Source organism: Anneissia japonica, unplaced genomic scaffold, assembly GCF_011630105.1.
Source record: "Anneissia japonica isolate Jap-2015-1 unplaced genomic scaffold, ASM1163010v1 scaffold1306_len716249_cov185, whole genome shotgun sequence".
NCBI classification, from domain to species: domain Eukaryota; kingdom Metazoa; phylum Echinodermata; class Crinoidea; order Comatulida; family Comatulidae; genus Anneissia; species Anneissia japonica.
In genome coordinates, this window is record NW_022708971.1 from 113083 (window position 1) to 126860 (window position 13778).

Consider the following 13778-nt stretch of genomic DNA (forward strand, 5'->3'; position numbering starts at 1 on the left):
TAGCTAACACTGACGGATTATTTGTTTGGCTTAACGTTTAAATTATTGACTACCCTAATCACTTGCGAATTTTTTTCGCGAGAATTGGGATCGTACTGAGAATTCGGTACGAAAGCACGTCAGGTAGGGCAAAACATCACTCCTATCATATTCCTGACGCACTCACATAAAAATAATTGAGACCTAGTCAGCATACTATTAATAACGTGTTCTCGTGTGAATGATTGCTATTTGATGACAGACTTTACTGTATGCTTAAGTGAATGAAAATAAATTGAGATAGTAAATCCGTGTCTGTGTGCATGTCGGGATGGATTGTACTGTATAAGCCTACAGTATACAGTTTATATGGCATAAGAGCATCAATTAAAACATTAAACGATAATAAAAAAAATATTCATTGCAGGTTAAAGTGCCAAACAAGCGCCATGGTAGATGGTTTAGGACCATCTCTAAGTAGGATTCCTAAATGACCATTTCAAAGAAGGCCTCCTAAATACCATATAATCCGTTAGTCGTTTCTACAATGTTTAACAAATTAAGGTTATGAATCATTAGTTGGAGATAAACATAACACATTTTTATAGAGTCGTTACGAGCAGGTATACACATTTGTACGGTAAACACTATGATTCTGATATTTGTTTCTCAAATATCTCAAATAGGTTATAAATGTATGTAAATCACTAAGATTTTGAGTTACCGTTAAGTAGATGTGGATGCTTACCGAAGGTCTTAACGAAATGCCTACTGGTTTTTCCCGTCGTCTGTCTCTGTAACATGTATGATAATATACAAAATACACGCATATTGTACTCATGAGCAGCAGTAAAACGAAGGAACCAACCACCCATCCGACAAGTTTCCAAACTACAGGCTTACTGACATTATCAAAAGCTGTTGTACCTGTACAAGCAAACACAATTACGTAGCTTAAAAGCACCACTGGGGTAATACAAGGTCATTTCAAGTCAGCTTAAATCGAGAGTAATAGATATATTTAAAATAATTTTACACAAAAAATATTAGGCCTACAAATAAAAAATGTATTATAAATATTATTATATATAAGAAAAAATAATCAAATTATTAAAAATATTCAGGTATCATATAGGCCTCTTCTAAAGTAAATATTCACTTACGGTAATTTAGAATATGATTTTAAAAAAAAACCAAAACAAAACAATAAAAAAACAAATACTGTAACACAACTTATTTATACGTCACTAAGCCATGACAACTGGCGTTAATAACGCTAATTTATAGTTTAATGCTTTAATATAAAATTATATCATTATAAATACACTTCAACATACCTGCGGTCATTTTGGTATATTCTGTTCCAGTTTCGTTTGATCTATTCCTATCTGTTATTTCTGAAACTCGAACTGTAGCCGATGTGTAAAAATCAGTACCGGTAGTTGAGTATTTTCTAGAATTCGATGACATTTTTGACGTCATATTATCCCGATGTGTTGTCGGTTCGTCTGTGTCAGTCTCATTCCTGCTCAGTGTATGACTGATTGAAGTTTTCTTGCTATCTGTAGTAGCAAATGTTACTCTATTATCTGTTTGAGATACCTCAGTTGCTTCTGATGATGTAGTATCCGGACTGGTAGATGTGAAATTAGTTGCTTGTATGGATGAGCCTAAATCCATTGACTCTGATATATGACTTGTGGTAAAATGCGGCATTGTGGTGGACTTAGTTGTCTGAGCTAGATTGTCAGTGGTGGTTTTATATGAAGTAGCAGTATGAGTAGTATAATCTAAATCTGCTGTTGTCTGTTCTGGAGTGGTTTCTATGGTGATGCTGGGACGACTCGACTGGCTTAATTTTGTTGTTATTTCTTCAGTAGTAAAAAAGCCATTCGTACTTGGTTGACTCTTATTACCTGTTTTTGTAGTTTCAAATGGTACCTCCGTACCGAATTGTGTAATATTATTTAGTTTAGTTATTCGACCTATTTCTGTTGCATTTTCTTTCATCAGGTCGGTTATATATGTTACAGTGTTTGATTCAGTCGTTTGACCAACACTCTCTGTTGTAACTGTTGTCAACGAACTCTCGTGTGTTGGCGTGCCTACTTCGGTTGGATTTGAAATAATAGATGTAGATTCAAAAGCAGCTTGTGTTGTTTGATATACTACTGTTGACGATGATAGACTTTTGGAAGGCAATTCTGTCGGGAGGTCTTCGCTTGTAGTTCGAAGGGTGAGAAAATCGTTGTCTGTTTTAATGCCTGTCATTGAATTGCTAGTTTGATACTGAGTCATCGAGCGATTGGTTGTCAAATACGTATTTACTGTATTTGTAGCAGATTTTGTAACTGTTTCATTGTCTGTTAGTGTAAACGGTATTGTTTCTGTAATGTCTTGAAAATTCGTGAAAGTTTGAAAGTCAGTTACACCAACACTTGTTGTACTAGGTTCTGTATGTGAAATGGTTCCTGCTGTATGAGTCGATGCTGGTCTGGTGTCTATGGTTTCAGTTACTAAGGTTGTAATCAAGGAATAAGCAATCTCTTCTCGTTCAGTGGTTGGTGTCGTTTCAGATTCTACATTAGTGCTAGATCCTGATAGAATTAAAGGTGTAGTAACAGGCGAAGATTCAGTTATTGTTCTCAATTCCGACGATCTTGAGTTAATGGTCGGAGTTAATAAAGTTGTCATAAAAGAACTAGTTTTCTCGTTACTATTAGAAGTTAATAACATTAGAGTCATTTTATCTGTCTTATATTCTGTAATAACCTCCGTTTCTGTAAAGATATTGGGTGTAGAAATTGATGTAGAAGTTTGCACAACGTCTGTTGCATTCGTTACACTCTGAAATGTAGTCCCTGAATCTGTTTGAAATGCAGATACGCTTTCTTTTGTTGGATGTGTGTCTGGTTGTTTAGTCGATTTTAAAACTTCTGTAAAATAAGTTAGCAACGTTGAACCTGTTGCTGTTTCAAGAAATGATTTACTCTCCGTTGTTGGCTCAATATCTGGTTGTAAAGTTGATATCGAAAAGTCTGTTAAAGAAGTTTGCAACGATGTATGCTTATCGTGTTCAGTAACTGACTCTGTTCCAAGAGTAGAAACAATAATTGTTGAGGGTTCAGTGTCATATTGTGTGGTAGACAATAAAGATTCTGTTGAAGAAGTGAACATTGTTGTATCTATTACTGTCTGAAAGTCAGTCACTGAGACTGATTCAAAAACTGTACTCACTGTTGTATCAGTATCTGGTTGTAGCGTCGTTTTATAAAATTCCTTTGGAGAAGTTATCATCGTTGTTTCTGTTACTGTGTCAAATTCAGTCGCAACAGAGACACTCTTCCCTGTTGTTGGATCAAAATCTTGCACAGTCGATACCAAAAACTGCGTTAAAGAAGTTAACGTCGATGCATCTGTTACTGTCTGAAACTTAGTCACTGTTTCTGTTTCAAAAGCTGAGACAGTTTCTAGTTTCGTCTGAGTGTCTGACTGCGTTGTAGATTTTATAGAATCTGTAGCATAAGTTGGCATCGCTGTATCTGTTACTGTGTAAACGTTGGTAACTGAGTTGGTTTCACGAACTGACACACTCTCTGTTGTTGGCTCGGTGTCCGGCTGTATAGTCGAATTTTTAGATTCTGTAGAATACAGAATCATCGATGTTTCTGTTTCTGGATAAAATTCAGTAATTGAATCTGTTTCAAATACTGAAACACTCTTTGTTGGCTCAGTATTTGGCTTTATAGTTGATATCAAAGAATCTGTCAAATATGTTATCATTGTTGTATCGGTTACTGTCTGAGGTTTAGTCAACAAATCTGAGACACTATCTGATGTTGGCTCAGTATCTTGTTGTTTTGTAGATTTCAATGCATTTGTTGGAGAAGTGAACATTGGTGTATCAGTTTCTGTGTGAGCGTTAGTCACTAAGGCCGTTTCAAGAAGAGATACACTCTCTGTTGCTGGTTCAGTATCTGATTGTACAGTGGAATTTGAAGATTCTGTAGAATACATTATACTTGATGTTTCTGGTTCTGGCTGAAATGTATTCATTGAGTCTGTTTCGAAAACCGAAACACGCTCTGATGTTGACTCAGTATTTGGTTTTAAGGAATCAGTTGAATACGTTATTATTACTCTATCTGTTACTGTCCCAAGTTTAGTCAATGTTTCTGTTTCAAGAAGTGAGACACTCCCCGACGTTGGCTCAGTATCTTGCTGTTGCGTAGATATGAACGATTTTGTTGAAGAAGTTACCATCGGTGTATCAGTTACTGTGTGAACATTAGTCAATGAGTGTGTTTCAAAAACTGAAACACTCTCTGTTACTGGTTCAGTGACTGGTTGTATAGTAGAAGTTAACAATTCTGTAGAATATGTTATCCTTGATGTTCGTGTTTCTGGCTGAAATGTAGTCAACAAATCTGTTTCGAACACCGAGACACTCTGTAACGTTGGCTCAGTATCTTGTTGTTTGGTTGATGATTTTGTTGAAGACGATAACATCGGTGTATCTGTTACTGTATGAACATTAGTAACTGAGTCTGTTTCAAAAACTGAGACACTCCGTGACGTTGTCTTTGTATCTGCTTGTGTTGTAGATTTCAAGATTTCTGTGGAATACATTAGCATTGTTTTATCTGTTATAGTGTTAGTGATTGAGTCTGTTTCATGAACTGACACACTCTCTGTTGTTAACTGAGTGTCTGGTTGTATAGTCGATGATTCTGTAGAATACATTATCATGGTTGCATCTGTTTCTGGTGGAAATTCACTAATTGGTTCAGTTTCAATGAATGATACATTCTCTGTTGTTTGTTCCGCATCTGGTTGTTGAGACGATTTCAAAACTTCTGTTTGAGAATTTGTCATCATAGTGTCTGTTACTCTGTGAATCTGAGTCACTGAGTCTGTTGCAAGTGATGTACTCTCTTTTGTTGGTTGGGTGGCTGTTTGTAAGGTCGTTTTCAAGGGTTCTGTTAAAGAAGTTAGCAACAATTTATCTGTTGTATCTGTTATTTCGGTCAATAGATACTTTGTCGAAATTTCAACCGTGCCATATGCTGTTGGCACAGACGCTGTAGCAGTATCAAATACGATATCCGTAGGTGATGAATAAGCTGTCTGACCCTTAGTTATTGTTTCGGTATGTAATGTAGGCTGCTCATCAGTTTTAATTTGAGTTACATTATTATCATCGAATATAGAGGAAAATGTAGGATAATCCGTTTTAGTTTGAGGTTGTGTGGATTGATCAGTCGATACTACGGTGACGATTTCATCACTGACCATCTGTGCCTCTGTTAGTTGTCGAACAGTGGTTGTGGAATTCTGTTGCTGTGAATCTGTAGTGTCTTCAGTAATTGTCTCTGCTGTCCTTTCTGTACTTGATTCAGGTTCTGTTACTTTTTGAATATCAGTTGCTGAATTGCTTTCGGTCAGATATTCAGACGCCACTATACCCGTTGGTAATCTTTGTGTTGAGATTTTTGGTAAATCTGTTGTAGTATTCATTGATCTTATTTTGGTGCTATCTATCGATGACGTAGCAAGTTCAGTTATAGTCCTAGTAGGGGTACCTGCTGTGGAATGCGTAGTAGCGTAGCTTGAGTCAGTGTTTTCTTTGACGAATGTAGTAAGTTCAGATTCTGTCTCGGTGCCTGTCTTTAAAAATGGTCTAGTGTTTTCCATAGACATTGTATGGAGCTCTGTTACGCCAGGGGTCAACACATCTTGTGTAGCATTCTCTGTTAATGATTTCGTGGTATCTGAGAGAATGGATATGTTTGTCGTAGAATCAGCTATAGTGGTTTTAGTCCCTGACCAATCTACTAGCATTGAAGTTCGTTCAGAGACTGTAGGATACTGTGTTGTAGCAAAATGAGTTCCTGTTTCTGTCATGCCCGTAGATACTGTAGCACTGTTAGTTTCGCTCTCATTATCAACCATTGATTTGGTTGTGACAAAATCGATTTGTTGTTCAGTATTTTTTGAAGACGTTGTAGTAAGGTTAGATTCCGTTGCCGTGTCGTGTGTATCATTAGTTACAGTATGGTCAGTAACGGTCACAGGAGGTGACGATACCTCCGATAAAGTTGGTTGATCAGATTGAAAACTTATACTAGAAACTGTCTCTAAGTGTGCCAGAAGTGTTGCTGTAGTTGTGGTCGATGTACTTGTTGTTGCCTGTGTTAAGCCAATAGCATCTGAAGCACTTACAACTAGAAAAATAAAGAATATTATTACATTATTATTTATAATTTTATTTTAAATGTGTTTTATTTTCGTTTTATTCGTACTAACCAACAGCGATAACAACCGCCACTAACAGGTTAAAATACATATAAATACAAAAATATCTATAAAATGTTTATTTGAAATATATATATATATATATATATACACCGAAGATGGCGAATGATTTGCCGAAACATGTTTGTTTTGTACCGAGTTTTATAATAAAATTCATTAGGCCTTGCCTATATGGTATTACGGTTGAAAATGATTGTGGTATTATATATATATATATATCACTAACAAAAAATGATTTTTTTAAAATTTAAATTTTATTTATTATTCACATCAAATAATTTCAAGTTAATTTTAAGTGTAAAAATGGATTTATATAAATTTAAGTTCAGTATTTTGTTTTACAAGATGTATATTCTACCGGCTATAACTTAAATTTGCATTTTTAAGATTAAGTTTACGGTGCGCCCTCTGCATGCTCATCACGGAAATTTTGTGCAAACGATAAATAATGAATATTCACTGTTTATGTGGCAGTCTCTTCACCAACATGCGAACATATAGCAAAGACATAAGAGGTTTTGAAAGCTTACCATACCAGGTCACAAACACTCTATTACATTGTACTCTGTTTGTGAACATGGGGTTAATAATTGAAATTAAATTTTTCAGTTATTATTATACTATACCATACCTGATAACAGAGATCAAATAAGTTCATAGACAGAATGATCCCGGGTTCGTATCCAGTTGGGGCTACTTTTTTCACATTCGTACATTCCACTTGTTTGACGTTCATTATACATTATATATATTTATTTATATTTATATATACACGAATAGATAAAATTACAGTGCTCGAATATGGAACATGATATTCTAATATCATATTACTTCAACAAAAAGTTCCTTTATATATATATATATATAGCTCTTGCAACCAGGGCCGCCAATAACGGTCATACCATTGATATTTATGCTTGCTCTCTGGATCAGACTGGGTTGGCGGAGATGAAATACTGTAGTAATTACACAGGGTAAGCACTGTCTCTTATACACATCTAGATGTGTATAAGAGACAGGTGTGTGTGTATGTATGTATGTAATGGGTGTATGTATGTGTGTGTCATATTTTTACCCATTTTGTAATTTGAAAAAAAGATATGTTAAAGGCGAACTGTTATCACACAGTGGGTTGCCTCTCCAATTGGAAACTCGGATTATCTACTTTCAGCGCTGTATGACTACGCCGACGTCTGAATTGTAATTACTATAGCGAATGTGTTTCCTAATTTTACCGTATAAGTTGTACGTTCGAAATAATTATCTTATTATGTATTATATATACATATGTACTTATTGTGTATGTATATACATGTGTATATATACATGAGGGGCACTGGTAAAATCCTTCCCAGCACTATTTAAGACCCTCGTCGCCCAGTTAAGTTGTTAACCTATTCTTGTCTGATACTAAATTTTTTCTATTTTTTGTTTGTGTGTGTGTATTTTAAATGGTTTTTAAATTGTTTTAAATCGATTTTTTTTTCCATTTATGAATATTTATATATAACATGCAATCCAGTGGCCATTAGATAGGACATAATCTGTGATTAATGGATTGGCCGAAAAGGTGATATAGATAGATCTTGAGTATGTTGACGGTAGGCCTAATAGATCTCCAATTCAAATAATGTCTCAAAAGTCCCTCAACTGGTCATGAAGCACTACGATACATAATGATAATAATAATAATAACAATAATCATCATAATACTACTACTACTAATAATAATAATAATAATAATGATAATAATAATAATGATAATAACAATAATAATAATAATATTAATAATAATAATAATAATAATAATAATAATAATAATAATAATAATAATAATAATAATAATAATAATAATAATAATAATAGATAGAGATTAGATTAAGTGACGGAATACCATTTCATTTGAGTCCTAATACTTGTAATCTATAATGACGGTATAAAAATATCCTACCTGATAAAACTCCAAAAACCACCAACATCGATTGGAAAAGAAATCTTACTGGATACATACTTCTGTATTTGCACATTCCCGTTTAAATATTAGTGTTGAGAATTTACAACATAAAGAAGACAACTGTGCATTCAGATGTGCTAAACATAGATGATTTGTACTAATAGAGGCGTAGCGAACTACTCGGTAGCAAACAAATTAATAGAATGGGTGTTGGCAGGCTACCATACTACATCTCGGACTCGATGACGTCATAAGTATACAACTACCAGAGAGTTAACCATTATGATACACCACGTGACAAATAATATGGAATAGTAATTTAAAGGAAGCGAAACCGTATTTCATAATATTAAATAAACACGGTAATCAAATGCAATCAGCGGTTACATTGAAGAACGGGAACTTACGCCTTGTCCAATTGCTCAACATAGAATCACTGTGATTTATTATATCATCTGAGCTGGGTCTATAGTCTATGATTGCTAATTGGTGTATTATAAAACATAGAGTAAGTTATTTACCGGTATGACATATTATTTGCAAAAATATTTGAAGGAATTACGCCTACAATAATCTATAATAATTGTTAGTACCACCCTCCATGTCATCAGGCCTAATCGACAGAGTTCGATTGCAAAGTCCATAATCTGAACATCGGAAACTGATCAGTCATGCGATTGGTATTTATTGGTGTGATAATACAGCATCGATAAGGTGAAAGTGGTATTTACTTGATAAACAAAGTAGTAATATAAGTGTAGAATACAGAAGATTATAGCTTTGCTGATATCGATATGTATTTCCGTTTGACACTCTACTACTCAAATTGGAAGTGTCAACATGAACCAACGGTAGTCATATACAGTATAATGCTAGGATTTAGATAAAGGCAGGTTTACTCTATTTTATTCGCATTGGGTCGTCAGTGTTATCATTCTTAGTAGCAATATGGTGGTGCCAGTGGAGAGGAAGTATGGGCTGAGGATTTCCGTCAGGGAGAACCGGTCTCCAGTCGTGGAACGGGAAAATGCAATTCGTCGACTCTAAAGTCGACTAAATTAGCCTTTCAAAATCCTATGTCAGAGCGGCCGGGGGATTATTCCCTATGCCCCCTTCAGTCAGAACATCGATCCTTCCTCCTCCGACGGCCGGGGACATCGCATCAATCTCTTCGGGTAAACCCTGATGCCTCCGCTTTTTACCAGTTATTATTTCATAATCAATAATTATTTATAATCAATTTTTTTATTGATCATCAATTCACCATAGGGGGCCTACATTAATTTTATGGTTGATCACTGATTCGTTCACCATTCATCATTCGTTCATTCTTTCATTATTTACCGTTTATTTTTAAACTTTCACCGTCCTTCATTTACTGTTCATCGTTCAAAGTTCCCCATTCATCATTCACCATCAGAAATAGATGCAAAAGAGGGTTGGGTTTTGATTTATTATTGAAATATGTTCAAAATCCCATAAAGATCACAATATTCAAAATCTACCATGTTCTGCCAATGACTAATTACCTAATTTGCTAAATCCAAAATGGCTGCCACTTAAATCTTTTGAGTTCTATAAATTCAGTAATATGACAAAAATGTTTTGGTTTTTTTTTTTTTTTCGACATTTCGACATCTATGTTTCAATGTCAACAAATTCATCTATAGTTCAGTGACCCTTCAATTCTAGATCCTCTAATTCGAGAACAAGTTTTTTTTTTTTTTTAAATTACCAACTGATCAACTATCCCTTAAAAGCTTGTAATTATAAGACCCCTCTAATTTGAAACCGTGACCACCTTTTTTAATACAAGAACACATTTCAAAAAAAAAAAAAATTAACCAGACAAGATTTAAACAACAAATGCACCGCATTTTGAAGGAAATAAAATTATTAATTATGTCATCCAATGAAAAAGCCTCATGACTCGCGCATTCTGGCTGTTCCCAGTACTTTTATTTGAGTGGTTACCGGTATCTGACATGTATGCCATTAAATTTAAACATAAAAATTACATATTAATTTTTAAAATCGACACAGTAACGGCATAATTAAAATGTTCAATAACCGAAATTTATCTAATATTATTAACATTATTATTCTTTCTTCCCTATTGGTCTTGATCTTCAAACATTCAATTTTACTGGCTTGCACAGTTTTAAGAAGCCCTATAGGTTTCATGGTACGGTAGGCCTACCTCCTGTACACTCATACTTGTAGGCCTACTCCTCGTTGTTTTTTTTTTTTTTTTTTTTAAATACAGTGCAAAATTTGTTGGCCTCATCAGATTAAATTAGCTATAATAGTGGGACCTGATATAAGGGATTGCACTTTAGTCACAGTGATTTGCACAAAATATAAGAACAAATATTGTTGTAATGCATAATATACAGCAGTTTTGTTCCAGTTGCTGAAACACTTAACATTTTTAACAACATTAATTATTCGGTGTCATGCTTGGAAAGAGGTTAATTCGTTGTTAAAAATTAATGAGTATTCATTTGGTTTCCCATTCTGAGAAACTAAATACAGAATCAAATTCCAAGGAAATACAGTATGATCAATAATTTCAAGATAAAAACGAATGCTTAAATATGAATCTAGTTGCTAAACAATGTAATTGCACTTTGATGATTCGTTTGGTTTCAGATGCCTCATTATTATTATTATTATTATTATTATTATTATTATTATTATTATTATTATTATTATTATTATTATTATTATTATTATTATTATTATTACTATTACTATTATTATTATTATTAATATTATTTATTATTATTATTACTTTATTATTATTATTATTATTATTATTATTATTATTATTATTATTATTATTATTATTATTATTATTATTAAATGAATTCTCATTACCGGTACGTTCCCAAATAATCGCGAAAAACATTCAAAAAAGCCTCTAACTTGGCACCATAACCACTAAACTACCGAGCTTGCGCTTAGTGACTAGTGTTAATTGAATCTCTAAGTAGCAGCGGGTACTGCAACATGCTATTTTGATGTGAGTTTGCGTCAGGAAAATATCATAGGAGTGATGTGTTCCCCTGCAGCCATTATTTCCTTCCAAAATTTTCTTTAATCCTGCGGGCTTCAGGCAATTTTTTTTCAAGAAATAATGGCTCCTTCGGCTTCTATTTCATATAGTCTACTCAAAACCTGACTATAATTGCCTAATATTTAAATATTTATTAAAAAAAATTATATTATTAATGTTAATATGATTGTTATTCTGCGATAATGCGCCTCTTGTTGCTACTGTTTCAAAGGTTTATTTGAATTTTAGCCTGCTCTCATTATGAGTTCAGACCGATTGAGAATCATCAAGATATCAATTGTATAAGGCTGTTTGTCAATAGGTTCAAATTTGAAGCTTCGTCGTTTGTTATTTCAACGTCCTCGTCTCTATTCCTATAGTCAATAGTCTCATCACGTGACTGCTTCTCCTTAGCCAGCATGTCTTCCAGTGGTCGAACTTCGAGAGGCCAATCTATTGTGACTTTTCGCCTGGAATATTCTTTGCAGCCGCAAGACCAATTTCGTCGCTTAAATTTTGAGCAGACGATCTGTTGTGTATGGTGTTTGTCATACTCATTGACTGATTTACCGTGAGTTGCTGACGAGATCTTTTGTGGCTTCTGGCTCATCAAATTAGGCCTCTCGGGTAAACGCCTGGAAAAATATATTATATGTAAACATGTGTATATAAACATGTGTATATATAGATGATAATAAATATTTCAGAAAACGTATATCCCCGGCGGGATTTGAACCCAAGACCTTCCGATTAAAGTTGGGATACTCTACCAACTGAGCTGATGGGTTTACCCATTAGGGCACCGTTTTTCCCCCCTCAAGGTATTGCGTATTTACGCAACATGAATATAACTACGCTATGGAGATTTACCTCCATTGGTGATGATTTAAGATGATAATAAATAAAGAAGAAAAACGGGTATGTCCCCAACGGGATTCTAACCCAAGACCTTCCGATTATCGTTCGGATCTACCAACCGAGCTATGAAGCCAAGTGGTATACACCTTTGGGTTTTCGCATTAGGACACGTTTTATTCTCTATGGATTGCGTAATACGCAACGAATAATAGTAAATCACATGAAAGTAACTACGGCATGGATACCTCCATTGGTGTTGATTAAAGATGATAATAAATATTTGAGAAAAACTTATGTCCCGCATTCGAACCCAAGACCTTCCGATTACCGTTCGGATACTCTACCATTCACGTTTTTTCTCAAGGTATTGCGTAATACGCAACGAATAATATTAAACCACATAAACCATAAACGTAACTATACGGTAAGGAGATTAAACCATTATGCAAGGGGGTTATGGAGTCTAATTAGCTTATATAGCCTCCTCCACAAATCAAATCCAATTGTTTGACGATTCATTATATCTGTATATTATTATATTATATTATTTTTATATGTATAATGTATAATATTATTGAATTGTGGAAATAAACATTGAACATTGAACATTGGTGTTCATTAAATATAATTATATATATAAATATATATATATACATATATATATGTATATATACACATGTATATAATATATATTACAATATATATATATATATATATATATATATATATATATACGGTATATTATAAAATATATAAACAATGGATAGGCCTAAATAATAATGACATGACTTGAATAGGAACAAAACTTTCAATATAACTATATGATGTATAATATTACTAGGCCTATATAATTAGGCATATATTAAACGTCTGAAGTTAAGAATAGTGATAATGATAATGGTAATGATAAAAATAATAATATATGCCTAGGCCTAGGTCTAGGCATATATGACTATGCTTAATGCTCATTATATTCAACATCTTTGAAAAAACAAAGCCTACCTAAATCTGATTTGTGACACAAACTTGTACTCTCGTCTATTGTGTGAAAAGTAAATTATGTTCGCCGTTGCTTCAGAATCTGTTGTATACATTATTGCACTGTGGTTGGCACAGGGCTACGCCCAGCTATTAACTGGTTGTTGATCTTTTTAAGATCCCAGTTATGTAGAAAACATGCAAATAAAATTATTTAAAAGCACACTGAATGCAATATCGATCTAAAGTTGGTCAACAAGCTTCCCAAGAGTGCAGGTAGAAAGAAGACATAGGCCCGGTCTAGCCTAGGCCTAGTTCTTTGTACTGCATTGCAAAATCCAAAGAACATGTTCTTTGCTTTTTTCCAAAAATGACGCATACTAGTGTGCGCGCTTACGCGATATCAATAATATTTGTTCGTTATCGCTATTTTAAGTTTTAAGGTAGAGTCACACCGAATCTGAATTCGGTTCGTAGAACGTTGTCGATGCGCATATCTTGTACGCGCCTCTATTCTTCCACATGAATCAATGAACCAATCGGCCTAAAAAAACCCACTTTTTTCCTACATAAATTATTACGACGTCGAGCCAAAAACAGTGTTTTTAAATTTTATTTCTCTACTTTGTCCGATCA

The 13778-nt window shown here is 34.0% G+C and overlaps 1 protein-coding gene across 1 annotated transcript in view; it reads right to left on the bottom strand.

Annotated features, from left to right (window-relative positions):
* LOC117106637 (serine-rich adhesin for platelets-like) overlaps positions 1 to 8463 on the bottom strand; it is a 10474-nt gene extending 2011 nt beyond the window's left edge. The window contains exons 1-3 of the mRNA XM_033248032.1: positions 8246 to 8463; positions 1317 to 6203; positions 728 to 906 (exon numbers count right to left, since the gene is read on the bottom strand). Coding sequence (XP_033103923.1) covers positions 728 to 906; positions 1317 to 6203; positions 8246 to 8321 — 5142 coding nt within the window. The 5' untranslated portion in view covers positions 8322 to 8463. The remainder of the gene's footprint in view (positions 1 to 727; positions 907 to 1316; positions 6204 to 8245) is intronic.
* Positions 8464 to 13778: the final 5315 nt, after the last annotated feature.